The 25440-nt window shown below is 35.5% G+C and overlaps 3 protein-coding genes and 3 non-coding genes across 9 annotated transcripts; 3 read left to right on the forward strand and 3 right to left on the reverse strand.

Annotated features, from left to right (window-relative positions):
* Positions 1 to 958: 958 nt before the first annotated feature.
* Positions 959 to 4390, forward strand: B0212.3 (SPK domain-containing protein). The gene is made up of 9 exons (NM_067968.7): positions 959 to 1117; positions 1163 to 1276; positions 1888 to 2151; positions 2196 to 2309; positions 2541 to 2801; positions 2844 to 2957; positions 3003 to 3735; positions 3782 to 3994; positions 4256 to 4390. The coding sequence occupies exons 1-9, from the start codon at positions 975 to 977 to the stop codon at positions 4316 to 4318; spliced, it is 2019 nt and encodes a 672-aa protein (NP_500369.1). The 5' UTR covers positions 959 to 974; the 3' UTR covers positions 4319 to 4390.
* A 54-nt stretch (positions 4391 to 4444) lies between these two features.
* Positions 4445 to 8387, reverse strand: nstp-6 (Nucleotide Sugar TransPorter family). Of its 4 annotated transcripts, none has more exons than NM_067970.3 (9): positions 7234 to 7499; positions 6925 to 7020; positions 6536 to 6633; positions 6350 to 6488; positions 5870 to 5992; positions 5725 to 5818; positions 5544 to 5675; positions 5204 to 5338; positions 4445 to 4856 (listed from the first exon to the last, which is right to left on the reverse strand). In NM_067970.3, exons 1-9 carry the CDS (start codon positions 7312 to 7314, stop codon positions 4603 to 4605), a joined length of 1152 nt encoding a protein of 383 aa, NP_500371.1. In that variant the 5' UTR covers positions 7315 to 7499; the 3' UTR covers positions 4445 to 4602. The 4 variants fall into 4 exon arrangements, with proteins under 4 accessions (NP_500371.1, NP_001379547.1, NP_741360.1 ...); NM_171306.5 differs by lacking the exon at positions 7234 to 7499 and adding an exon at positions 8302 to 8387 and having other exon boundaries at positions 4446 to 4856; NM_001392281.1 differs by lacking the exons at positions 6925 to 7020; positions 7234 to 7499 and having other exon boundaries at positions 6536 to 6635.
* Positions 7666 to 7745, forward strand: B0212.9. The gene has a single exon (NR_053048.1). It is a non-coding gene; the product is annotated as an Unclassified non-coding RNA B0212.9 (non-coding RNA).
* Positions 8388 to 11876: 3489 nt separating the features above from the next.
* Positions 11877 to 18218, reverse strand: osm-9 (Ion transport domain-containing protein; the record flags this gene model as incomplete). Its single annotated transcript, NM_067971.4, has 14 exons — positions 11877 to 12138; positions 12372 to 12587; positions 13144 to 13473; positions 14054 to 14305; positions 14765 to 14919; positions 14960 to 15332; positions 15394 to 15516; positions 15566 to 15681; positions 16256 to 16481; positions 16527 to 16834; positions 16882 to 16973; positions 17021 to 17151; positions 17206 to 17354; positions 18077 to 18218. The coding sequence occupies 14 exons, from the start codon at positions 18216 to 18218 to the stop codon at positions 11938 to 11940; spliced, it is 2814 nt and encodes a 937-aa protein (NP_500372.1). The 3' UTR covers positions 11877 to 11937.
* Positions 12916 to 13140, forward strand: B0212.7. The gene has a single exon (NR_053049.1). It is a non-coding gene; the product is annotated as an Unclassified non-coding RNA B0212.7 (non-coding RNA).
* B0212.t1 lies at positions 12976 to 13047 on the reverse strand. The gene has a single exon. It is a non-coding gene; the product is annotated as a tRNA-Pro (tRNA).
* Positions 18219 to 25440: the final 7222 nt, after the last annotated feature.

The following is a 25440-nucleotide window of genomic DNA, read 5'->3' on the forward strand; positions in this document are numbered from 1 at the left end:
TTTCTCATAATTTATTTTTGATCTACCTTGTTGACTAGACTCCCTTCGACTAAAACAGCCACAACAAAATAACAACGACACCAAGATTGGGGCACACAAGATTGGGGCAAACAGGTAGATCAAAAATTAATTATGAGAAATTTGTGCGATCGTATTTTTTCGATAATATTGTTTTTGAGTCCAGGTCACAAAACGGTGCAGAATGAGATAGTGCAAAGAAAGAAGAGAGTACAGACAGAACGTGCAAAGACGCTCTACGGATGATATGCGGGAAATTCAGAATGTTCATCGATTCGGTTACGACAGGGTTCCTTTATTAATACCCAAAAAAGCCCATAACCTCAGAATTTTTTCTTTTTTTTTACAAAAATGATCAAAGTTTCGGTACTTGTGTAGTATACCTGCCTAAAAATTATTTTCCCGTACATTTTCCATTAAAGGTGATGTAGTCGAGTTTTTTATTATTAGACTTGAAATTGTCTGAAAACACTGAATTTCATAATGAAACTTCTAAAAAACTCCATCGAATGGATCACCAGATTTAGAAAAATTTGGTAGCTTCTGGTCCTCCATCAACCGTAAATGTACCTAAATCGAGTTGAAAACGTAAGATAATTAACTTGTAACCCAAAATTAGACAGTGATTTCCAAATATTATCAAAAAAAAAATACGATCGCACAATTTTCTCATAATTTATTTTTGGTCTACTTAGTCATTATTTTTAGCAGTTTCTGTGTGAAATTCGTGTAGATCACATGTAGTTCACAAAAGATTTATCACTTAAATCGTATTTCTGTTGCTTTTTTATTGTGATCTACAAATTCATTGCGATCTACGCGTGATCTACACGAAGTAAACTTCTAAAAATGATAACTAAACGAGCGACGTGGAAAAACAAACACACTGCATCCAAATTTCTTTCTTTTATGTGCTTTTTCTAACTTTTATGTGCTTTGTTTAAGTATCACAAAAGATGTACAATGATGACGAGCTCACGGAATTCATGGATTTCTTAGTGGAACAGACAAAGGATTCGATTTACCCAATGGTGGCGGCAAAAGTATTCAAACAATTCCCCAATCGTCGTTTGATCCCAAAAGATAAGCGTTATCAAAGGTAAAAAGACCTGGACTTCGCTTTGTTCACCAATATTCTGTTCAGATTTGTCTTACAACTTGCACCAAAAATGAACGATTGGAATAACTACAGTATTGAGGCACGAATTCGATTGATGTATGCGCTGCGTGGAAAAGTTGAAGATGATTTTTTGGCAAGGTGGGAATGACACCACTTTTCAAGATTAAATCTGAAAAAGGCGTCCGCGGCCAACGGAAAGTACCGGCAATTTCGGAAATTTTGAATTCTAATTACATATTGAAATAAAAAAAAAACTTTCACGTTGATTTTTAGTATTCGGTTAGTCATTCGGCTAGACAGAAGTTCCTTCATTCAATTTTTCATCTAAAATTGATATAAGGATGTAGAAAAAGGTGTGTTCTATCCGAACGTAACATTTCACACTTTTAGCACTTTTGTGGAAAACGGCAACTTTCAGGCACTATACGAAATTTTTTTGAAGCTTTTCAACCAAAATAATTGTTATTTTCAGATAGAAGGAATCTTTTTCTACATTCATATATCAGCTTTGTTTGAAAGAAGTTAGTTTATCTTGTTGAAATATGAAGTTTTGTGCGTTTGCCGAAAAAAAAATCGACGCCCATCCCTGATCATAACTTCAATGATTAAACCATTTTGAGCATGAAAAGAGCAAATTGTTCAGTACAATTCATGTTTAGGCTCTGAAATCTACAAAAAGTATCTAATATACATTACCGAAAAATTCCGGAAATCAATTGCCGCACTCCCCTGATCTGAATAATTTGCAGAATTGAAGCTCATGGAACTGTTCAGCTCAATGAAAAACAAAGAATCTCCAAATTTACAGCGAATGACGGAACATTTTTTTTGGAAGATGATCGTAAACGTTTATCACTAGACGCTACAAGACTCGAATTCGTCAAGCTCATGGGCTTTCTCATTGAAAAAACCAAAGATGCCGTTGAACCATTGCCGAACACAAAACTAATTTTTCAGGAGTTTAGCCAAATTGAACCTGTTAAGAAGCCTAATGATACTGACATAATGTATAAGTGAGATGAGCATTCCATGTTTTCTTTACACAAATTTAATTCAGATTTCGCAGTAGTTTGGCCCCATATATGGACAAATGGAATGACTACAGTATTGAAGACCGAGTTCGATTAATGTTCGCGTTGGGTGGAAAGATTAAAGACGGTTTTCTGAGGACGTGGGTATCAAAATATTTTTTTAGTTTTAAATATACCTAATTTTTTGTGCGCATCAAACAAATTCCATTAGAAAAATATGTACGTTAATTTTCAGTTTAAAGGGGCTATTCATGTGAAAGAAGTGTGCATGCGTTTGTTTTTTGTCTAAATATAAGCCTAAGTTTAGGCCTAAGCCTCAGTCAAAGCCTAAAGTCTATTCTTTGTTTAAGATTAAAAACAGTAATTTGCAGAATCGAAACTCATGGAACTCTCCAACTGGACGATAAGAGAAGAATCACAAAATATGTCTCCAACGACGGAAATTTCAAATTGGAAGGAATTCGTCGTAATGTTCACAAAAAGGAAGCTACAGGTCCTGAATACACGAGATTCATGGACTTTCTTATTAAAACGACTAAAGAAGCAGTTGAACCAATGAGAGTCTGGTTAGTTCACAATGAATTTAAGCGCCAAGAGGGTCGAAAGTTTTCTAAAAGTGGATATGCTAAGAGGTGAGGATCTTTCAAGTTATAAACATCCTGAAAAGTTTCTAGATTTCACAAAAAGTTGGCACCAAACATGAGTAAATGGACCAACTACAAAATCGAAGAGCGCACCCGAATGATGTTTGCAATGAAAGGCAAAGTTGAATCTGATTTTCTTGCTCAGTAAGGACATTCTTGAATTTCAACAACTCCATAATCAGTTTTTAGAATTGAAGAATCTGGCAAGGTTCAACTAGATGAAAACCACCTAATTGTCAAATATACTTCAAAAAATAGAAAGATTAAACTGGGAGGAGAGACGAGATTGGTTGAGAAGAAGAAGCGGAAATCTACAAATTACCACAAAATGCACCAAAAAAGACGCAAAATCATTCGGTCTGTCACGGATGAGACGAGTTTGGTTGCGAAATGGAAAAGAAAGTCGGACAGTTACTACGAAATGTACCAAAAGAGACGCAAAATCGGGGAGAAAGAGTTGTCTGACACGGCTGAGGTGGAAGAAGTAGCGCCATACGATTCGGACTATGGCAATGTCTACGTGGAGAATTTAGAGGCTGAAGATCAAGACACTCAACTAAATCCTTTCAATGCAATGAGTGATCTAACGACGGACGGTCCATCATCGAATGCACATGATCTAACAATGTGGCCTAACGATGACCCGAAGCAAGAGCCTGTCTTTGAGAATATCTTCATACAAAATCAATACTTTCCTCCAGAAATTGAAGAGGTTCCAAATCAAGGAGTTTACCATGTTGAGCCAGAAACAAAGCTTTCTTATATTAACACTAATCCAGGATCAAGTGTCACTGAATCTGGCGGGATTAAGCTTCATAAATTCTTGAATTTGTTAGAACTCATTCTTACTTCTCTCGAATCAGATACTCTAGATGATTTGTTAAACGATATTGAAGGGATTCGTGTTCGAATAAATGATGAGGTAGCTAGAACTTCAAATGTTGAAATAAATTCAGGACTTTTTTCAGATTCTTCCACCAGAGCTAGTGATCACTGCCTTGCAGACGTTCTTATTGGGAATCACTCGCAAGTCTCGATCCGCAGCGTCAGCAGAAAACAAATCATCACACGAGTGTCTGAGAATCTTCAAATATTCATTGCCTTGGCTCAGAAGCCCTTTGCTTTGGGAGCTACAACAGAGGGTTGAGGAAGAAATTGAAAGTCACGTTATCGGAGGGAAGGTATATTTTATTGAAAGGCACCTAAAACTGCCTGACGCTTGCCTTCAACCTACCCGCGTCACGCCGTCCTCTCGCATTATCTCTGAACTATGGCGAGAAGTCAAAGGCTTGGTGGTCGCATAGTGCAAAAGGTGATTCTTTCGACGCACCGCAATCTACATTAGGGGCGGCGCGAGACAGGCGGAGGTCGCCGCAAGGCCGGTGCGTTGGGCGTTTTTGCGCCTGTATGGAAGTCCTAATCAAAACCAAATCTAATTTCAGATTATCCTAGTCGCCGATGTTCAGCAAGGTATTCGGAACATTCTCTTCGCGGTGTCCAACTAACTAATCTGAAACATTTCATACTTAAGTTTCATACTTATCGTATTTATTTTTTGCATAAATGTACTTGCTGTGTTTCTTGAACTTCAATCTTGCACAAAAAATCAATGATTTTATACTGAAAACATCTAGCAAATAAGCATTCATTCATAAAATAAGTTAGAATCTGATAAAAACCAACAATTAAATTAAAAGAAAACCCATGATTTGTAAAGCTGTACCCGCGCCTTTAAAGTGGCAACCGAACAATTTCGATTAAAAAAAATCAATAATGATGAATATACAACTCAGAGCTCAATTTTGTGCTCGAGCTCTCCAAAAATCTCATCTTCCTCCTCTTCTTCGTCTTCTACTCCAGACGATTTGAGCAATTCCGCCACGTCATCCTGTTGCTCGAGCTTATGGTAATCGGAAAGAGCCGGCGGAGCCACAGGGAACAGCGAGTAAACGACCACTGATGACGTCACAAGTGTCACTCCGTACACCAAATAGACGGTTAGGATACGTTCGCCGAGGCAGATTGAGACAAGTGATGTTAGGCCTGAAATTGGGAATAATGCAAGTGCGCTCCAGAGAGAAAATTCCGAAAATCGTTAATTTTAGCAATGGAGCGCACTTGAATCACGACAGAATTTGAAAAATCTATTTTATACACCTTTTTCTCTTGGAAATAATCGATATCGATAGTTTTCGCAGTAGGGCGCATTTGCAGAAGACTAATCAATATATTTCTTGGAAAATGCGCTTTTCTCCGATTTTTTTGAGAAAAATTCAAATTTCGATTGTTTTGAAACGCGCTCTATTGCGAAAATTTCAAAAACCCCGCGGAAAATATGTTTTGACTCAAAAAATCTATAAATTCGCGTTGGAGCGCATTTTCACACTTACCTATCGCAATTGACTGACAATATGTTTTCATGACATTATCCGCGTACTTCATGACCAACGAAATACACAATCCGCCGACCGAGTTGAGAATTGTCACCAGCCAAACCATATTTGACCACCCTTCAAACATTCGGCCTGAAAATATAACAAATTTTCAAAAATCGAGGCATTTCAAGTGCGCTCCACTGACAAAACTAGAGAAAACATTGATAAAAACTCTTTAATATTCGATTTTTCGTTAAAATCATCGATAGAGCGCGCTTTCATTTAGATTTCAATAAATTTAACCCAATTTGAGCGGGAATCAATAATTTACCATTAGAGCGTACTTGCACCTTACCTCCAAAAACCGCCTCTCCGTCAGTAGTGATCATCGTAATCCCGGCAAAGAAGAGCGTCAAAATCGATAGTCGAATATTTTGAATCCACACGTCGGCCGACGAATTTTTGAGCATTTTCTCAAAGTATACACCTAAAAGCTCACAGAATTTTGAAATGTTATCTCATTAGAGCGCACTTACCGGCAAACGCACTCGTCCAGCACATCCCAACCACCGCGGAGACACCGATCCAGAAATTTCCTACGGCCTCCTTGTGACTATTGGTCTTGTCAAGCTGGAAATTCGAAATTTTTTGGAAGAAAGTTCGGTAGAGCAAATTTGCTACCTGTACGATAACGACGCCAAGCAAAGCCATCACCTGGGCTCCCCACTGATACCACGATAGTTTTTTATTTAAAAGGCACACTGACAGGGCGGCTGTGGTGAGAATACGGATTTGGAGGGTTACCTGGAAAAGGGGCATTTATCGATTTTAAAGGAATTATCGATTTTTCTATGAAAAATCGATATTTCATTGAAAATTGGAGAAATATCGATCTGCTGAGAAAAATTTTCCATTTTCGTTGAAAAAATATTGAAAAAACCATCGAAATTTTCGGTAAGATTATCGAAATTTTAAATGAGGAGAATCGATTTTCCGCAAATTGTCTTCTTTTTATAAAAAAAAGTTTTTCATCAAATTATCGCTTTTTCATTGAAAATATAAATATTTCAGTTTTCTTTGCAGACTATCTATTTTTGTATGGAAATATCGATTTTTTGACCGAATTTCTCCAATTTTTCTTTTGAATTTCAGGAACCTTACCGAGTAAGTAGTCGGATCCACGTTCGCCAACGCAATATAATATAAATTATTTTGAATTGCATATACAACTGCCGGAACTGCAACTTTCATGGTTTCCAGTCGATTCTGCCAGATTGTTTTGTGCAGTTCGTGGCAGGTCCTGGAAAATTTGTGTTTGTCTTTCTTTCAGGAAAAAAATAGATTTACTTTTTGATACTACCGGATTTAAATAATGTGATTATTAAACAAAATCCTAATTTTAAAACTTCCATCATGAAAACTGAAGTTGTCGGGAGGAAGTGCGTCTGAAAAATAGGTTGTATTAGTTTTAATTAAAGTTTTGCAACTCTGAAACGGAATATGAGATATCTATCCTTTTGTTACCTCAAAATGTTCAAACCTGTGCTTTTAAAGTTAGGGTTGTCGTCCCACTTTTGTCTTCCATTATTCAAACGCTTGTAACTCTGTGGCTTTCAAATTTATCAAAAAGTTGTCAACTGACAAAATGTTGCCTATACAATTTGCTACAACTTACATATTAAAATTTTTTAAATATCTCACATCATTTTCAGCTAGTTACAGCCAGTTGTACTCACCTTATTAGCTATCCTAACCAGAAAGGGCATGGCTGTAGAGTGTGCCGTCACCGCAATCATTGATATTAGTTGAACTGAGCATATTACACGAATTATCTAAAAATGTACAATTTGGTGCTAAAATATTGCTAAAAATCAAACATAACTTTTTGAAAATTATTTAAAAATTTGAATTAAAAAACAACTTTTTTTTCAGAAATTTTTTTCCAGAATTTTTTTTCCAAAAATTTCCAACACTTTATCTAATCCAATTTTCAACTGTTTATTAATAATTTCCATACAAAAACCCCCAAAAAACAGAAAAATCACCGTAATCTTCTGCAACTCATTCTGCCTCTCCATGCTGCTCATTTGATAGAAAATCAGACATTTTCGAAATGAGATTTGCATTTTTTCCACGTTATTTAATTTTTTTGATCAGAAAAAATAAAATAAAAAGCGCACGCCACGTGGAAAAAAGTAGCCTCTCTATGCGCTGAACAAATACTATGGGGACGCGTCGCGGAAATTTTTTTTCTCTTTTTTCGAAATTTTTTTTGGTGTTGTCAATGGAAATTTCGAGAGAGTAGAGGGCAGATATTTAGACAATGTTAGAAATAAAAAAATGTGAAGTTTGGAATCGAATTTGTACTGCAGAAAATTTAGGTCAAGTACGGCATTTATGGCTTATTCAAAAAGAAAAAGGGAGGGGGAGGTAGTTCACTAATTTACCATTGCGCGTATCTTTGTGAAAATTGGTTTTACTAAAAAGTTGTCAACAAACAAAATGTAGGACATTTTGTGCTAAACATTTTGTTAGTTGACAACTTTTTGATAACTTTATTCGGTGCAAAGTTATAGGACTTTGAATTTTTGCCTGCTACAGAATAAAAAAAAAGGTTTTTTTTTCAAGCTTTCATATCTCTGCGAGTTTAATAGATATCAAAGAGCTGTAAACTGACAAAGTGTAGGAAACTTTGTGCTTATCAGTTTGTTAGTTGGCAACTTTTTGATAACTTTACTCATTCCCAAGTTATGGGGGTTCGAAGTAGCGCCGCCATGTAGCATAGAGACGCAGGGCGTCTCGCCGTCTGCGTCTCGCTTCGCCCCGTTTTCTCTCGCTGCCAACAGCATAAACATTAATAATTGGAACATATAAAAAAAACAGGAGCTTTATTTGATTTTATTTGAATTTTTCAGTAGTCAAATATTTGAACTTATAAAATAATTTTCTGAGCAAAAAAAATCTTTTATTTATTTTTTTCTCCCCGCTAAAACTATTCACAAAACCCCAAACTGTCTACTAATAAAGCAAGCTGTTCAAACATTTAATTTAAAAGAAAAAATTGTTTCAACATTTTTCATTAATCACAGAAATTTCAACAAAAAAAAACTCACCGGGTTCGAACTCTGCTCATTTTCCCGATCAATTTCAATACCATGCCCAACTTTTTGTCGTTTAACCGTTAGTGTCATGGTGCACCCTGCAAAATATGAGAAATAAATTTTTCGAAGCAATTTAGAAATAGAGACGAAGCGCGAAAAATTGAAAAAAAGCTTTTTAGACATTAAAAAAAAATTTCAAATTGAAAAAAGTTTCAAATTTTAGTGTTGTAGAAATTTTTTAATTGCTTTATTAAACTCGATATTCTCTGAAAACTTCAAATATCATTTCGAAACTTGCTTAAAACATCTCTAAACAAAGCTATGGCGGCTCAAAAAAACCTAAATTAGTTAAAATTAGAAATTTAACCGACTTTTCAAGCAGCTGGAAACTAATTTTTTTTGAAATCATCGTCTAATTTTGGGTATACAATTTAATTATCTTATGTTTTCAAATCGATTTAGGTACATTTAAGGTCGATCCAGATTTAGTAAATTTGGCAATTTCTGGCAAGTCGGTCAAATTTCAAACTTTAACTAATTATAAATAAAAAATTTCTCGACTACACTACCATTTAAAACACAATAAAAAAATTAAAACAAATAAACTTAATTGAAATAATGAGTAAAAAGTATTGTCAAGTTACATTTTATTACCAAAACTTTTTTTAATTAAAAATGTTTAACACCATTTTTGTGGATTTATTTAACATTAATAATTCACTAATTTGAAGTATTGAGCAAAATGTTGAGCCAAAACCTATCTTTTTAAAAATTAATTTCGAAATTTCAAAAAAAAAATCCAAAAATTGTGGGTAGCTCTCTAGCATCAAGCTATGCATAGAAAGCATGCGATAAACTTTAATCTCAAGAAAAAAAATTATGCCACGTAAAAATATTTCATTTGCAAAAGGTGAATATAAAAGAACATAATACCTGTTTCCTTGTGCACACACAATAGTACACAGTATGCTCACACAGAGAGAGAGAGGATTAGAGAAAAAAAGAAAAGATAACAAAAAAGGTGAGAAAGTGAGAGAGACGCAGACAACGAGAGATTGAGGGAAAAACTGTATCAAAGGCGTGAAGCCAAAAATGGGAGGTGTTGCTGAACTTTTGGAGGCGGGTGAGAGAGAGAGACGCAGAGAAAAAAAATAGACAAAATATGGCGGATTTACTATATGCCACGAGGCCTTAGTTCATTTTGGTCGGAGTTGTTTTTTGTTTCAAAAAAACATAGAGCCAAGATATGGGCGGAGCCAAATACAATGTTTTTTTTTAAGTTGCAATTTTAATATAAGGCCAAAATTAAAAAATTATTTAAAGAAAGCAAATGGTAAATTAATAAAATTAAAACTTAAAATAATTTTGCATCAATTTTTATTTTGAAAAAAAATTTAAATTCGAAAATTTGAACGTCGCGGCAATTTTTTTTTGCAAAAAATTAAGTACAATTTTAATTTTCCGGCAAACTACTTTGTAAATGAAATTTTAATTTATCGTTAGAAAAATTTTTTTACTAGATATTCTGAACTAAACACACCATAAAAATTGTTCATGATTTTTTGCAAAAAAAAACCCAAATAAAACTATAAAACATGTACGGAAAACCTACAAAAACCTATAAAATACAGAAAAGTATGGGGATAAAAATTGAAAACATATACATAACTATAAAAGCAACGGAAAAATCAAAAGAATAATATCACCTAGCAACCGGAGCCAGGGGGATAAAGCCGGAGGAAAATTAGACGAAACGGATGAAAGGAGAAGCTCTTTGTAGTTTGTGCTCTGATTTGAAAGGTTTTGGTAAAATCAAATTAATGAAAAAACAAATTGAAAATTTATTTTTCGAAATTTTGAAGAAAACAAATTTCAAATTTTTCTAAAATTATTTTTGACATTTTTTTGCAGAATATTTTTCAAATACTTTTTTTATTTGAAATTTTTGTGTACTTTTTTTTTAGTTTTCACTTTTTTCAGTTCAATAAACGAACAAAAAGGTTGGGAGTGGTCAGTGATACCTCAAAAATTTATTTTTTGCCTCATTTTCTGTGTTGAATACAAATAAAATACAGAACATCAAAGAAATAATAAAAATGCTTTAAAAAATTGATAGAAACAGGCAAAAAATAAAAAATACACTGGAAAACAACTATGTTTTCGAAAAATAATTGATTTCTCCGACGTGTCAAAAATTTTAAAAAGTCGTTTAAATACGTTCTAGAAGTTTAAAAATGTGAATAGCTAATCTAAAGAAGTGGGAAAATGGCGAAAATGCATCAAAAGTCCTTAAAATGACCGAAAATTCAGATCGGAGATCAACTTTCGGGATATGCCTGCGTATAGGTTTTTCGAGATGTTCTTTTTTTGAAATAGAAATACGAGAATAGGAGGGAATAAAATAAAACATTCCATAAGGATTTGAAAAATCAAAAATTCGGTTCTCCAATTTTTTTTTGCATTCTCACTTTAAACTTGTGTAACTTTGTAACGATCAGAGCTACCAAAAAAAGTTGGTAGTAAAAATATTTTTTGGAGAAATAAATATTTTTAAAAAAGCTGAAGGAGATGCAGACGAAAAGGCACTCTCTCTCTCTCTCTCTCTCGTCGCACATTTTCTACCGACCAACTTTAAGCCCTTGTATCTCTGCAGCCATTTTAGCTATCAAAAAGATTTAAACTACGAAAATGTGTAGAATTTTATTTTAAACATTTTGTTAGTTGGCAATTTTTTAATAACTCAAATGGCTGCAGAGTTATTGCTGCTAGAAGTGCCATACAACAAAGTTTTTCTGTGAGATAGAGCGCACTTACCTTATTCTTGCATGTTTTTTTTTGCGAAAAAGGTTAATGAGTAAGAAAAAAATTACAAAATTAATCTGGAAATTATAAAATCTCTAAGATCATGTTTAGTTCGAGAAAAGATATCCATCTTCAATCTCCCGTAAAATGGTCGGAAGAGTGCGCCCTTTAACAAGACACACCTCTCATCATCCCTGGAAAAAATCCATGAATTTTAAATAAGAATTTTTTCATTCAAAACAATGCAAAAATATATACTTTTTAAAGAGGAAAAGTGAGATTTGAGCCATTTTCTCTTGAAAATTAAGTTTTTTAAACTAACTTATGTATATTAATCATATCTTCTCAAAAATTGCTGCTATCAAAAACTCATCAACTAACAAAATATAAAGTATAACATTTAAAACATTTTGCTAGTTGGAAGTTTTTTGATAGCTTCCTCAGTTTTTGAGATAAAAGAGTTTGAAGTATAACGCGGTGAGAGGAGAGACACAGACAATGCAGACACTCTCGCCGCCTGCGTCCACCTACTCTCACTTCGACAACTTTAAAATTCGAGTATCTCGGAAACCCTTCGAGATAAGAAAAAGTGGTAAGAGACAAAAATGATCCACATAAAATTTTCTACTGCCTGGTATCAAATTTTGAATTTTTGGCAGAAAAAAACCAAAATTTTGTTCTGACCAAATACCGTTTCAGGGGAATTTTTCATGAGAAAACGGCTGTAATGTAGGAAAAGGTAGAGAGAGGAAAAATAAAAAAAATGTGATATCCCGTAAAAATTTCAGTGGGGAATTTTAATAAAAAAAGAAAAAAAGTTTTCAAAAAATTAGAAGAAAAAAGTTCTCATTCGCTTTTGTCATTTGTCGGCGGGAGTGGAGGACTCTGATCAAACGAAGCCGGTTGCTGGTGTCTCCTGAACATATCCGCACGGAGACGTGGTGATACTGCACGATGTGGGGGCGTTGAAGACGTCTGCTTCGTCGGGATGTTCGGAAGTTCGATGGACGGGATAGTGTCGGCCGCGCGGACTCGGATTGTGCGGCTCTGGAATCAAAAATATGGATTTTTGTTGTAAAACTAATTCCTTTTTATTTTGAATAGAGTTCAAAATAGTTATTTCACCACTGTTCTTTTTTCGAAACTAAAACAATTATATTATTGAAAATTGAGCCAAAATTAAAAATTTCAATTTTTTCTCAGCTCAAAATTTGAATCAAAGTATAATATATTGATGGTTACCTAAATAATTTAATACCTTCAATAGAAAAAAGACTTACATATTCCACAACTCTAATCGGCGAATCAGCTTTTGGGGTCGTCCTATGAATTCCCAGATTTGGTGTGGAAGCTTCTGACCGATCCTCCTGTGATTTCGATTCACTCCGTTCCTCAACCGGTGTAATAGACGGCTGCCAGTCCATCGTTGCACCTTCACCTGATAGACTCGGCGGAGCTGACAGGAGCATGCTATTCACAGCTTCATCCGTTCGTACCTTAATTAACATGTTCTTGATATTAGCTTATATCTTGTTTTTAGGGCTCCCAGCTGAGTTAGGGGCAAAATGCACGCCGACGCCGCTATGTGTGTGAAACGAAGTGTGAAAGGTAGTTATTTGGAAGCGGCCGACACGTTAGGGGTTCCGCGCCGCACTAAGGATGCATGCGGCGTGAGTGACTTCGTTAGACCGGCGCGGCGACCGCTGATGCCGGCGCTAGCGTCGTTGCGGCGACCTCATGGGAGTTATTTAAATTAAAAATCTTTATTAGCTCTACGTAAATTTATAGAAAAATAAAAATAGAAAACTTGTTAGCTGACAACTTTTTGAAAAAGTTATGACCAGCGAGATAAGCGTGATTTTTTATAAGGCATCAAAAGGATTTGGGCCGAACCGGGAATCGAACCCGGGACCTCTCGCACCCGAAGCGAGAATCATACCTCTAGACCATCCGGCCACTAAAACCAACTGCCGTTACTAGTCGCTAAAAAAAACTAGACACCCTGCCCCTCTCCCAGCTGACTCTCGTTTCTCTGTTCCCCCCCGCACAAACCTCATGAGTGTTGGTCACAGCGGCGCCAACAACCATTGTAGTAGTCTTAAGTCGTTTTGAAGAATTCAGTGTAGTTCCGATACGTGTTGGAGTTCTCGAACGACTGGGAACTTTCTCAGGCTGAACATGATCTTCGTAGACTCTGTCGAGGCGATCGTGGCCATGAAGAAGGAGTACTGCTTGTTCGGTACCCACTTTGTCAATGGTATGAATCACTTTTCGGCCGATAGTCTTCCAGTTGTATATTGCTTGCTTTCTCTGACGTGCACGGGTCTTTTTAGTTTGTTTGATAACCATTAGACCGCGAACTTCCATTCCAGATGAGCCTTCCTGTAACGAAAAGTGATTGAGGACAGCCTAGTTTGAACACTTTTTTCAGTTATAAACGTAAAGAAGAAGAAATGAGAAACATTTTCCTAGTCGGCAACGTTTTAATGAAACTAACGACCGCCGAGATATGAGGGTATAAAGTTTGGATGTCGATGCACCATGGTTTGCAACCTAGCTTTAGCAGCTCATATCTGTGCTCATTTTGGCAGCGCCAACAAATTTTAAACCGAAAAATAATAGAAAAAGAAAAACTACACATTTTGTTAGTTGATAACCTTTTTATAACAGTAAGGACAACCGAGATAAAAGCGTAAAACTTTTGGATGTTGATGCACCATGTGTTACAGCCTAGCTTTGAAAGGTCATAACTAGCCGAGTACAGAAAATTAGAAAAGTTTCCAAATACAGACGTGTAGAGAAAAAATTACGCATTTTGACAGTTAGGCAACCAAGATATGAGCTTCTAAAAATTGGGTCAATGCACCATGTTTGCAAGAGAGCTATAGTAGCTCATATCTTGGAGTGTTTAGGTTACTAGTCAATTACCACTATATGACTAACATTTAATTTAACCCCTCACCTGATCCAACCGAATACTATACTCCAACTGACTCGCCGCCAACCGTTCCTTGCCCACCGACCTCTCCAAGACCATCACAATCTGCGCGTACTGCTGTCTCCAGGCTTTCTCGGCTTGTGCGATAACCGTCGTGTACGTGTTACCCATCATGGCGATGAGAATGTTGATCATCATAATTGGCATAACGAACATGTAAAGCACGAATAGCGTCTTGGTGAGAGCCTGGTAGTTGGCGCACGAGAATTCTTCGTACTGAAAGGGAACTATAATGGGCACAAACTCATGATACTAATTTTGTGTAGTTTGTAGTCTATGAGGTCATGAGAAAGAGTTAAATACGATATCAATAAGTCTTCAGTAAACTGTATAGCTTTAGAACATCCATTTCTTGAATTTGAGAATACGTTCAACAAATATTTGTCGTAGTCGTGGTAATAATACCTATTACTATCCAAAAGTGTTATAAAGACTAACGTATGAAAACTATAAGTTACTGGGTACGTTAGGCCCCCTAACCTGTGTATTTTGTTTTTTTGTTTTCTTAAAACCGACTGAACATCACCCCTGGCCTAGTTAAAGATGGTCTGTACAATTTAGGGGTGCCTTGTAAGGCCGGAAGTCCCAGGAGTTCTAATTGTTATTTAGGTGTTCCCGAGCATGTTGTAATTGCCATTTTATCAGCTTGACCTTTCACATGGCACAGTAACTTACGTCATAACCACCCATCGAAGCTCGGAACAAAGTAATAAAAGTCTCTGGAAAAGTGTTATAGGTGTAAATTGTGTATCCCGAAATTCGACAGGCATGAGGATTTGTGTCTTCTAGTTTTTGCTTCGCATCCATGTCTTTTCCAACAAAGTAGAATACTGAAAATAAAAAATATTTTAATAGAACCTCCAAGCCCACCTTGCGAGAAGGAAACCAGGAAGATCGCCGAAATAATCGCAAACCGAATCATGTCTCCGGCAATCATACTATAGATCATTTGTACGAAGGGTCCAGTGAGCTTAGCGGAACGGGCGAAGAAGAGCAGAAAGATCCAGGAACCGGGCAGGGCGAACACGAAGAGAGCCTCCTCGATTTCGTGTTTTTTCATCAGACGGAACGGAATACAGAGGAGTAGGAAGAGGTTGGCTATGCAGAATACTGCCTTGGCTGGTGCGGTTTTCAAGTTCCTTAGATAACCCCGCATTCCTTGTGTCCGAATTTCTCCAAGTTGCTGGTAGCCGACGAAAAATATGCAGTTCAAAATTGTTAACAATTCACAGGCGGTACGGATCTGAAATTTGGACGGTTTTTGTTCGTGTGCCTAGTTTCTCTGAATACAAAAAATTACTCACGTAATCATCCCACTGGGGATCTTCCATGTAGAGCCGGGGAAGCTCTGTCGGACGGATGTATACTACGATGGATAGAGTGATGAGTTGAACAATGAGAAGTACCAGACGTTCGATCAGTTTTCTCTGTAAACTTCTTTGATTATTGGGTTATGAACTTACAAAAATCTATTACCTGCGCAAAAGCCTTCCACTTATCAGCCAGCAAACGTTGGATCACCTCACTTCCGATCATGTCCAAATGTTCTGGTGTCGACCCGTTGATTACTGTCATTAGTGCCGAGTCGTAGTCTGGAAATTAAAGGATAAAGTGATTTATAGAATTACTTGTTGACCTTATATAGCTATAACCATTGCGCAGTTATATCAACTTTCAGTAGAACGCGCAAAGGGTGAGCGGAGAGAGAGAGAGAGAGAGAAACAAAATTATTTGATACACGTTGTTCTTGTTCAACAAATTCTGATAGCTCTAGCCGTTGCGGAGATATGACGTTAGAATGCGCCGATGGAAAACGGAAGAGGGAGAGACACATTTTTCAATGTAGTGTATCTGAGCGAATATGGGTGATATCAAAAAATTGTGAACCAGCATTTTGTAGTAAATATTTCGGTGAACATATTGTCAGCTCAAGTTTTTTGATAGTTACTGCCGTTGCAGAGTTAAACTCCAGTCAGGCAGAGCGCGGTGAAAACCAGAGGCGCAGCTACGTAAAGACGCAGAGCGCCTGACAGTCGCGTTATCTGCGACTCCTTATTTTTCTGAACAACATTATATGGTTATTGCTTCTGGAACTCTGATGATTGTGTAAAATGCATCACAAACATTGAAAATTAAGAAAAAAAAACGAAGAAAGAGAAAACTCACTTGTAGACCCGTCCGGCTGAATAGTGTCGAGAGTATTCAGTGGATATGCGGAGCACGTCATATCCGAGAACCTCCAGAACTCCACCTTCATAATCTCCAGCATTTCCTCGAAAATCTGCTTTCTACCCAACTTGGTGGCCAAGGTCAGCGGCGTGAAGCCTGCGTGGTTGACAACATGAGGATCCGCAGGCTTTGCCCAATGACGGACCGCGTAGGAGTACATGGACTAAAGTTTTATACGTGATGCATTTTAATTAAAAGTTTAACTTACGCTACTATAGTTAATAACACACATGTGGAGAATAGTATTTCCAAAAGAGTCCTGGAGATTCGGGTTGGCACCGAATTGAATCAACAAATCGTAGATATCCTTGTTTCCAAAACAAGCGGCAAATGCTAGGGGGTACTCCCCGTAATAGGCATAACCTTGATAGTCAGTAATCTTATTAGTAAGCTTAAAGTCTTCGGGTAGGAAGAAGTTTCCACAGGCGCGGGCATTCACGTCGGCCTTGCTATTCAGAAGCAGGCTTACGGTCTCGTAGTCATCGTGTACAATGGCTAGGTGGAGGGCTGATTGGCCTAAAGATAACACAATGTTTCAGGCCGCTTCAAAACAAGCCGCTTACCAAATTGCTCATCCCCCAAATAAATGTCATTAGCCATCCCAGGGAACCGCTTGAGCAAAATCCTGGCAATTTCGTAGCAAACTTGCTGTTCTCTAGAAGTACACATATTAAAATTTTCTATTTTCTATTGAATTTTTACCTGTTCAACAAAAGATGGATCAAATTTTCGCCTTCCACACCTCTCTTGTTCAGTTTCCAAAGTGCGTAATGCTCCTTGAACCGGCTCTGCTGCATGTCCACGGACTCTTCGCTGAGCCCGAGTTGCACGTTCTGGAAGATTTAGAAGTTTGAGAGTTTCTGTGGAAGTTAATAGGGGGAACATACCACTCCCTTCTTCCATTTGATATAATCACTGTAGGTGACAAGTTTTGGATTCTGGCCCTCATCATAGAGAATTGTGAGGAGTTTCTCTTCTGCAAATTTTAGGACGCCTTCCTCACCATCTCGCTCGTAAATGTTGATCAATTCTCCGCCTGAAATGAATGTTTAAAAAACTATACGTAGATCTTCAGATTTTTGCATTTCGTTAGATAAAAATTATGTTTTTCGTTTGTAGAGTTACGCCTCACCACAGGATCCTGGGTCATGGTTAAAGATCTGGGTAAAGGTGCAAAGCTCAGCACTGAGTAAAGTTAAAAACTTGAAATTTATTAATTAGTAAAATGTTCAGGGTGTTAAAACTTATAATGTGTTAGTTGATCACGTCTTAATACCACCTACTACAACGGAACTATGCGCCTTTAAAGTATGGGCCACATTGTGAACCTTCAGCATTGTTCCCATAAGCCAATTCTCAAACGCTCATAACTCCGCGGTGAGTTGAGTTATCAAAAAATTGGCAGATACCAAAATATTTGAAATTTCAAGATAAATAATTTGTTAGCGCACATTTTTTTTTGATAAAATCTAACACAACGGAGTTATGCGCCTTTAAAGTATGGTACACAAAGTGTTGGCAGTACTCCCTCCATTACCAACATTTTAAAACCGCATAACTCCGTGGTGAGTTGAGTTATCAAAAAATTGGCGACTATCAAAATTTTTTAAATTTTAAAATAAATAACTTGTTAGTTGATTATTTTTTAAAACACCACCCGCTGAAAAGTTATTGGCAACCCCAGGCTTCTTTATCGTCGAACGCTATAAGAGAACTAACAAAATGCTCAAACTTTCAGTTTCTATTAAGAAGACTTGCCTTTCCTGACAGCGACCCACTTGTACAAGTGATTCTTTTCCCTTTCTCTATACAAGTTCGACCATTTCTCATCGGGGTCAAACGCGAGCTTGACTCCCTCGCCACGTGGTTCGGTTTTGTTTCGCGAACTTCCACCGCCCATGTTTGGTTTCTGAAAAAATTGGAAAATTAAAGAGTTGGTGAAAAATTGATAATATAGACAGCGAGAGCCAACTCCGCCTTCTTAGTAATACAAAAGTTATATGAAATTTGGAGGTGAAGAACAAATTTTATACTTTCGAATAATACTATAAATGAGTATGAATATGAAGATAAGAAAATTATATTTTGATCAGAACAAAATCAGAGAGAGAGAAAGAAATTCTGAGAACACGGGAATAATTTCCACCTGCTTTAAAGGATCATGTCATACTTTTTGGGTCCCACAATTTGGCTAGCGGAAGTGTGTGTGTGTAGTAATGGAAGTGAAAAAGCGTATATTTTCGCAATTGACGACGTGGATTAGTCACACCCCATGAGACACACCTTCAGGCGGCGCCGAGCAAGATGGAAGGAAACGGGTTGAGTTAAGACAATAAATTGAACTTTTTGCTTCAACTCTAAAGCACAGTCCGGATGAACATAAAAGGTAAACAACTAGTTTTTAGTACATGAAATAATTTTACGATATTCAAAATTTTGAAAATTTCGTTAATTTTCTCAAAGCATTCTTGCAGCGGTAAGTGTGATCAAGCAGTTGTGTGCTTACACATTATTTATCTCAAAATTTTAAACATTTTGTTAGTTGCCAACTTTTTGACAACTCAACTCACAGAATATTGGGTGAAGAAGGAAGCGCTGCTCACTCACTTTGTGTCCCATACTTTAAAGGCGCATAACTCCTTTGCGGTAGGTGTTATCAAAAAATTGTCAACTAACAAAAAGCTAACCTTCACGTTTAAAACGTGCAATTTTTTTGATAAATTTACTCACAATCAGTGCAGAGTTATAGGTGCTTATGAAGTTAAGGGTAAGGAACGAGTGTCGTCTCTTATAATGTGTCCCAAACTTTAAAAGTGCATAATATTTGGCATTTGGCATTTGGGTCTATACACCAAATGTGCTAAAGTTTTCAAAAAAAATTGTGACTGAACTAATAAACACGTCAATTAATTCTAGAATGTCCATTAATCAATATTATGTATACAAAAATTTGCAAAAAAAACTATTAAAGTCTATAAGACTACAACTCAAAGCAATACTATATTTCATAAGAGCAACCCCACTTAAATCAATAATCTTAGTGACCTGACAAGACCTGCTCTGAAAATTGATTGAAAGCAAGTGCAGTGAGAGTGCTAGAGCATGTTCTAGTTCTGAGAATTTTGAAAAAGAAAAAAACGTGAGTGGAGAATTTTATTGATTAGTTGGATACATTTCGAGATACAAGTCCAATTTGAAACTTATCTAAAGAATAAAAATGTTGAAATATTTTGTAGCCGGATTTATTCCAATAGTTTCCTACTGATATCTCAAATTTTCAGGTAGGCTAATGGAATAATATCTACATTAGTTTTTTGACATGCTGAATCCGTTACCTATATTAATTTTTCACAGGAAAGTTCGGAAATTTTCGAAATCCCACATATGAAATGGGCTCCATTGCTATATTCTAGGTATTGCTTTTTTTGGGTAAAGAAGTGAGAAAATACGATCTCGATAAAAGTTGAATTGCCAGAGTACTGATTCTCAAAAACCTTTTTAAAAAAGGGGCGCTCACTGTTTTTTAGGCTAACTAGCAAGTTTCAAAATATACCTAGTTACCCGTAAAGTACTCCCGCGAGGAATTCAGGTTGCGCAACGTCCTTCTAGTGACTGGGGGCCGTGCGCAACAGATAATCGTACGTTAAATACGATTTCCTCACTTTGTTTGAGTTTTACGAAAAACATCGCGCGGTTTTTGCAGAGTTTCGGTAAGTTTTCAGGGTGACCCATAATAGAGGCTCGGCATTTAAGAAGGCCGCCAGTGGCGTCCACAGTGCCTATCCTTCCTTAAAAAAAACTGCATTTTTGTCAAGAAATCGGGTTCGCGGACGCCTGGGAGCAAGCCTCGACTTTCCTAACAGGCCTAGAGTTAAAATGCCTTAAAATGTGCCTCTAAGGCTGACGGACCCTGAAGGGTTAACTTTAATGTCGATATTATCAGTAAGCATCTCAGTTACTGACAACTCTAAAACCTAGAAACAAGCAGCATGAAAAAAAAACCAAAAGCGTCAGGTGGTTGTTATAGAAAAGTGGAAATGCGATTGGCTTCGGTCTCCTTCTTCTTCCCGACTCTCGGAAAAGCAACACCATCTTGGCTCAAAAACTCACACACACACACTCACATACACTCACACGCAATTGCTCACACTCAGTGCCATGGAGCTCCGTCTTCTGCTCCAGGAGCAATTGTATTTGTGTCTCTCTCCTGCCTTTTTGCCTTCTTATGCTTTCGACGCCGCCGGCCAAGGAGGTGGCGGTGGTAAATTGGAAAATGACATGTGTAAGGGGGAAGGAGAAAAGATTAACACATGTCTTTGTGTATATCAGTGTGGAGAGAAATGGAATGATGTTGGGGAGTTGTGGGAAATTGGACTAAAATTTGATGACGTGGAGAACTCCGGAGTGTGATAGCACGAGGAACCTGGAAAAATGACATATTACCTCTGATAGTCTTGCATGCAAGACAGTCTGAAGGGGTGCAAGACTGATAGAGGAAATACGGGAAAGTAGGGCTGGCATATTTGGTGTCGGCCGACAATTCCAGAGTTTGGCTACTCACTATACTTGATCATATAATTTTATAATGAATGGCCAAACTCGGAAATTGTCGGCCGCCGTGAAAACCAACGCCGGACGTCCAATATGTCAGCCCTACGGTAAAGGTATAGGTAAGTAGGATTTTTCTAGACTGCTGTCTTGCCGCCGTGTTGCCGTGCGAAAAGCAGTTTGTAGGACTAATTATCTGAACTAGTGCTGAATTGTGGATTTTTCCAGATCTGTCTGAAAGATCCCTAAAAAGTTACATAACATACTTTACTATCAAACTTTACCGGACAACTATCCGCGTAGTAGACAAAAGTTCTAAGTTTAGAACTTATAACATTTTTACCTTTAACTAATTTTCTGTATGTCTTAGGATTTTTAATGTTATTTTCTTTATTGATTCGCAAGTAAAAATTGAACAAGAGAGAACTGAGAACTTATTCTCACTAACAGATGTTCAAACTGTACGGACGACAGTATTTTTAGACAGTTTGAAGATTCATAACAGTTGTTAGAAAATTTTTTATGTATACATTTCTTAAATTAGTTTAATTTGATTTTGAATTTGAATGTTTGTGGTTTTCAACAATGTTCACTATTCTGTTCAATTTTAAACACCTCCACTGAACTGTTTCGCAATTTAGAGGATCATCAAAACTCTATTGTAATCATAGATTATAGAATTTTAAGCGTTTCGGATTCGAGAAAACCTGAAAATGAGGAAAATTCCACGAGATAGGTGAGTTAGAATTTCGGTGGTTTTGAACAATTATCGCTGTTTTGTTCAGCTTTAAACACTTCCACTGAATGCTTTAGCAAATTAAAGTATCAACAAAACCCAATTATAATCATACATTAAACAATTTGAAGCGTTCCGAATTTGAGAAAACTAGAAAATTAGGAAAACTCAATGAGATATGTGAGTTTTAATGTCGGTGGTTTTCAACAATTTTCTTTTTTCTGTTCAATTTTAAACACGTCCACTGAATAGTTTGTAAACTTCATTGTTGTTAATTTTAAACAGGTTTCAGCAGAGCAGTATTTTTTGATGATTGTAGCATAAAAAAAATAACCTGAATATTCTTTTTTTGTTGCTAGAAACAATTATTTTATTATGTGACATTTATTGTAATTTTAAACACAAAGATTTTCAGAAAATATTCAACTCATTTGGAAATGTCAAACGAAAGGAAAATAATCCTAAATTTAAAAATTAAAAAAAAAACGTTTTTGTTTTGAAATTTTGAAATTTAGAATTTTTAACCACAAGGTTTTAATAAGTTCTTTTTTTCAGAGGTGCCGGCATTTGCTCCTTTTTCCACGGAGACATCGGGTAGCATTTAATAAAAAATTTTAAGGAGTCCCGGGAACTAAATTGACGCATAATTTCGTCTGCAAGCTCACAGACCCCCGTCACCAGCTCTAAAGGAAGTCTACAGAAAACAGATTGGATCACAAAAAATTTATGCTTGATTACCTGTTTCTCGCTTTTTTCATACACATGTCAATCATTCTATCTTCACGATCTCTGGTTAAGTATTTTCAGGTGATGATTTTTTGTGAAAATTTTCAGTTTATGGTTTTCGGATATTTTCGACGTTTTTTTTACCGCTTTAGAATTATAACACATGATTTCTGTTCTGACATATACGGGGTATGAATGTACTCGGCTAACAAAATTGAGTTTGTTGGATTTATTTTTCAATTTTTTGATTCATAACAACAATATATTTTTGGGTTTTCAGATAATTCTGATAATTCTGATGTTCCCCTAATGATAAAAAAGTAAACAAGCGAATTGAAAAATTTTAATTTGAAACAAATACTGAATTTACTTTAAAAAAAAATTTAATTCTAAATTTATGCAAAAAAAAGTAGTTTTTGTTATTTGATTTACTCCAAAGTTTTTTTTTGAGTTAAAAAATACTTTTAAAAAATTTGTAGTAAAGTAATTTTTTTGACTTTTTCATTTTTGCTCAAATCTTTTTTTTATTGAAAGTGTAAAGTAATTTTTTTTTCAAACATACTGAACTTTTTTTTGTTGAATTAGCACATGGGATGTTTCAATGATCATTTGGATAATAAACGCTTGGATGATTTCCTACGAATTTTTTGTTATATTCCCTTTTTTTTCTAAAGTTTTGAATATTAAGTTTGATGATTTTGTATTTTAAAATGTTAAAAATTTTATAAATTACCGGCAGTTGAAAATTTTTTTAAATAGAGTTTGAAATTCCCGTCAAAATTGATTTTTCACAGGAAACTTGAATTTCTCGCCAAAATATTTTTCACAGGATATTTGAATTTCCAGCCAAAATTTTTCCAGAACATTTGAATTGCCCGTTGAAATTTTTATTTCTGAAAGTATAAGTTTCTCGCCAAATTTTTTTTCACAGGCAACTTGAATTTCCCGCCAATATTTTTTCTCTCAGAAAATTTGAATTTCCCGCCAAAAGTTTTCTCGGTAATTTTGAATTTTTCGCAAAATTCTTATTCCTGAAAATTTAAGTTTCTCGCAAAAAATGTTTTTCATATAACATTTTTCTTGAATAAAGCGTGGAAAAATGTTTTAATTTCTAATCCGGCCCCGCCCATAAACTGGCAATTTTTGTCTGCTTTTTTTCTTCATTTTCAGAGGAAAAGAATCTTTCAGGAATAAGTCAAGTTCCATAGCTCAACCTTATTTTTCTAGTTCTTACCCTTTTTCCTGCCAATCACCAGACTTGGTTATTAGTTTTTTTTTCTTTGGTAGACCTGATCACCGGAAATGTTAACCGCCAAGTGTTGTACCCGGACATTTTACTGATAAATTTGTGGTGTATTTTATAGTTTTTGTTTTTTTGATATGCCTTTCTTAGTAATTTTAGCGAAAAAAAAACAAAAAGGACCATTAAATGGACTGAGCTTGTTTTTAATTTCTGGATTTTAAAATTAAAATTTCCCCCGCTAAACGGCGGAATAAGCGGCTCAATTTCGGAGCATTGTTTTTATGGGTTCAAAAGTATCATTTTCCCTTTTACCCGAGCTTAACCTATATTTTTTTTGAATTATTCACCATATAATTAGTGTTCATAGAAAAATAGATGTGTCTCTAATCAGATTAGAATTCAAAGCTTCTTTAGAAAATGTGAAACGTCTTTTCAATGCAATGTTTATCGGTTTTTTTTCAAGATGTTTTTCTTCGGGTTAGTGATCTTATTGGGTTTTGATTTATTAGTTTTTTTCTTTGTGAAAAATAAAAAAATATTGTACATTTAGCGGCGGTGGGAATTATTTTTCGTGGGTAGATAGGAGGAGGTGGCAGTTGTTTTGATAGGAAGTCGGTGTTCGGAGAAAAAGCAAGTCTTCGAATTAATTGGAATAATATTTTTATTATTATTGTACATGTTTTACAACATGTGGTTAGTTTTGGAAAGTTTTTTAAACGAAAAAGTAATAAAATACGTGTTTTTTTGTGAAAACTTTTTAATTGTTTCTATTTTTCGATATTGAAAAACCAGAAAAATTAGAAGTTGAATTTCCCACTGAAATGTTGAAAAAAATTAAACTCAAATTTTCAACAGAATTTTTTTTAAAAGGGAAATTTCAAAAAAATTTCTTTGAAGTTTCCTAACATTTTAAAAGATAATAAATGTATTTAAATGAGGTTCGATCAAAATTTTTTGTTGAAAAGTTAAACTTTGAATGTCCCGCCAAAATTAAAATTAAAAATTTGAATTTCCAGCTGGAAAAAATGCAAAATTTGAATTTTCTGTAAAAAAATTTAAATTAAAATTTGAAGTTTCCGCTAAAATGTTTTAAAATTTTCAGCTAACTTTTGAGAAATTGAAATGTCAGTAACAATTTTTCAACAATTTTTTAATTTCCAGCAAAATTGAAAACAGATTATTTAAAATTTATTTTTCTGGAAAGTAAAATTTCAATATTTTTTTCAAAATTTTTTTCAACATTTTTACACATATATTTTTAAAAATTGGCAAACCCTGCATAGAGAATACACATCAAAAAGATTACGCAGGTTGTTTTTTTTTTTCCAATATCAATTTTCGCAAATATATACAATTAATTTCTGATTGATACAAAGCATGTATTTATGATTTGATCTTAGGAATTTCGGCCACCTGCAGGAATTAGTGTCTCAGAATTTTGATTAGAACAAGAAACATTTGAAAAGAGAATGTTCTTTGGTAAATTTGGATCACAAGCCCACGCATATTTTTCAGACATTTTCATACTAGTTTTCCCACAGCCAAAATGGACACCTTGCAAAGATATTTTCAATTTTTTTTAATTGATTGCTATCTATTTTGCCATTTTTTGCTTTTGCCCGTCTTCACTGGGCTTTGCTCATTTTGAATTCTGAATTCTTAGCTTCTATGTCGTAATTTTGTACGATCAGAATCCTCAAAATGTTGTACTATTTTTTCGGTACGTTTTAATATCAAAACCACAATTTTTTGTTCTCGATAGTGTACCCACCGTATACTTCTATATACTTCTCCAAATTCTACTGAGGGTTTCTGTTTCGGTTTTTCTTTCGGAGGCATGCTTCATAATTTCATAAGTTTCTCAGTGGA

Source organism: Caenorhabditis elegans, chromosome IV (assembly GCF_000002985.6).
Source record: "Caenorhabditis elegans chromosome IV".
NCBI classification, from domain to species: Eukaryota; Metazoa; Nematoda; class Chromadorea; order Rhabditida; family Rhabditidae; genus Caenorhabditis; species Caenorhabditis elegans.

Excerpts from the sequence above, each read along its gene's own strand:
- B0212.3 (NM_067968.7), top strand. The coding sequence starts at position 975 with ATGTACAATGATGACGAGCTCACGGAATTCATGGATTTCTTAGTGGAA. Across the intron at positions 2,152-2,195 it reads GATACTGACATAATGTATAA|ATTTCGCAGTAGTTTGGCCC; the intron begins GTGAGATGAGCA and ends AATTTAATTCAG. Across the intron at positions 2,958-3,002 it reads GAATCTGATTTTCTTGCTCA|AATTGAAGAATCTGGCAAGG; the intron begins GTAAGGACATTC and ends ATCAGTTTTTAG.
- nstp-6 (NM_067970.3), bottom strand. The coding sequence starts at position 7,314 with ATGCAAATCTCATTTCGAAAATGTCTGATTTTCTATCAAATGAGCAGC. Across the intron at positions 7,021-7,233 it reads ATGAGTTGCAGAAGATTACG|ATAATTCGTGTAATATGCTC; the intron begins GTGATTTTTCTG and ends GTACATTTTTAG. Across the intron at positions 5,993-6,349 it reads TGGATCCGACTACTTACTCG|GTAACCCTCCAAATCCGTAT; the intron begins GTAAGGTTCCTG and ends CCCCTTTTCCAG.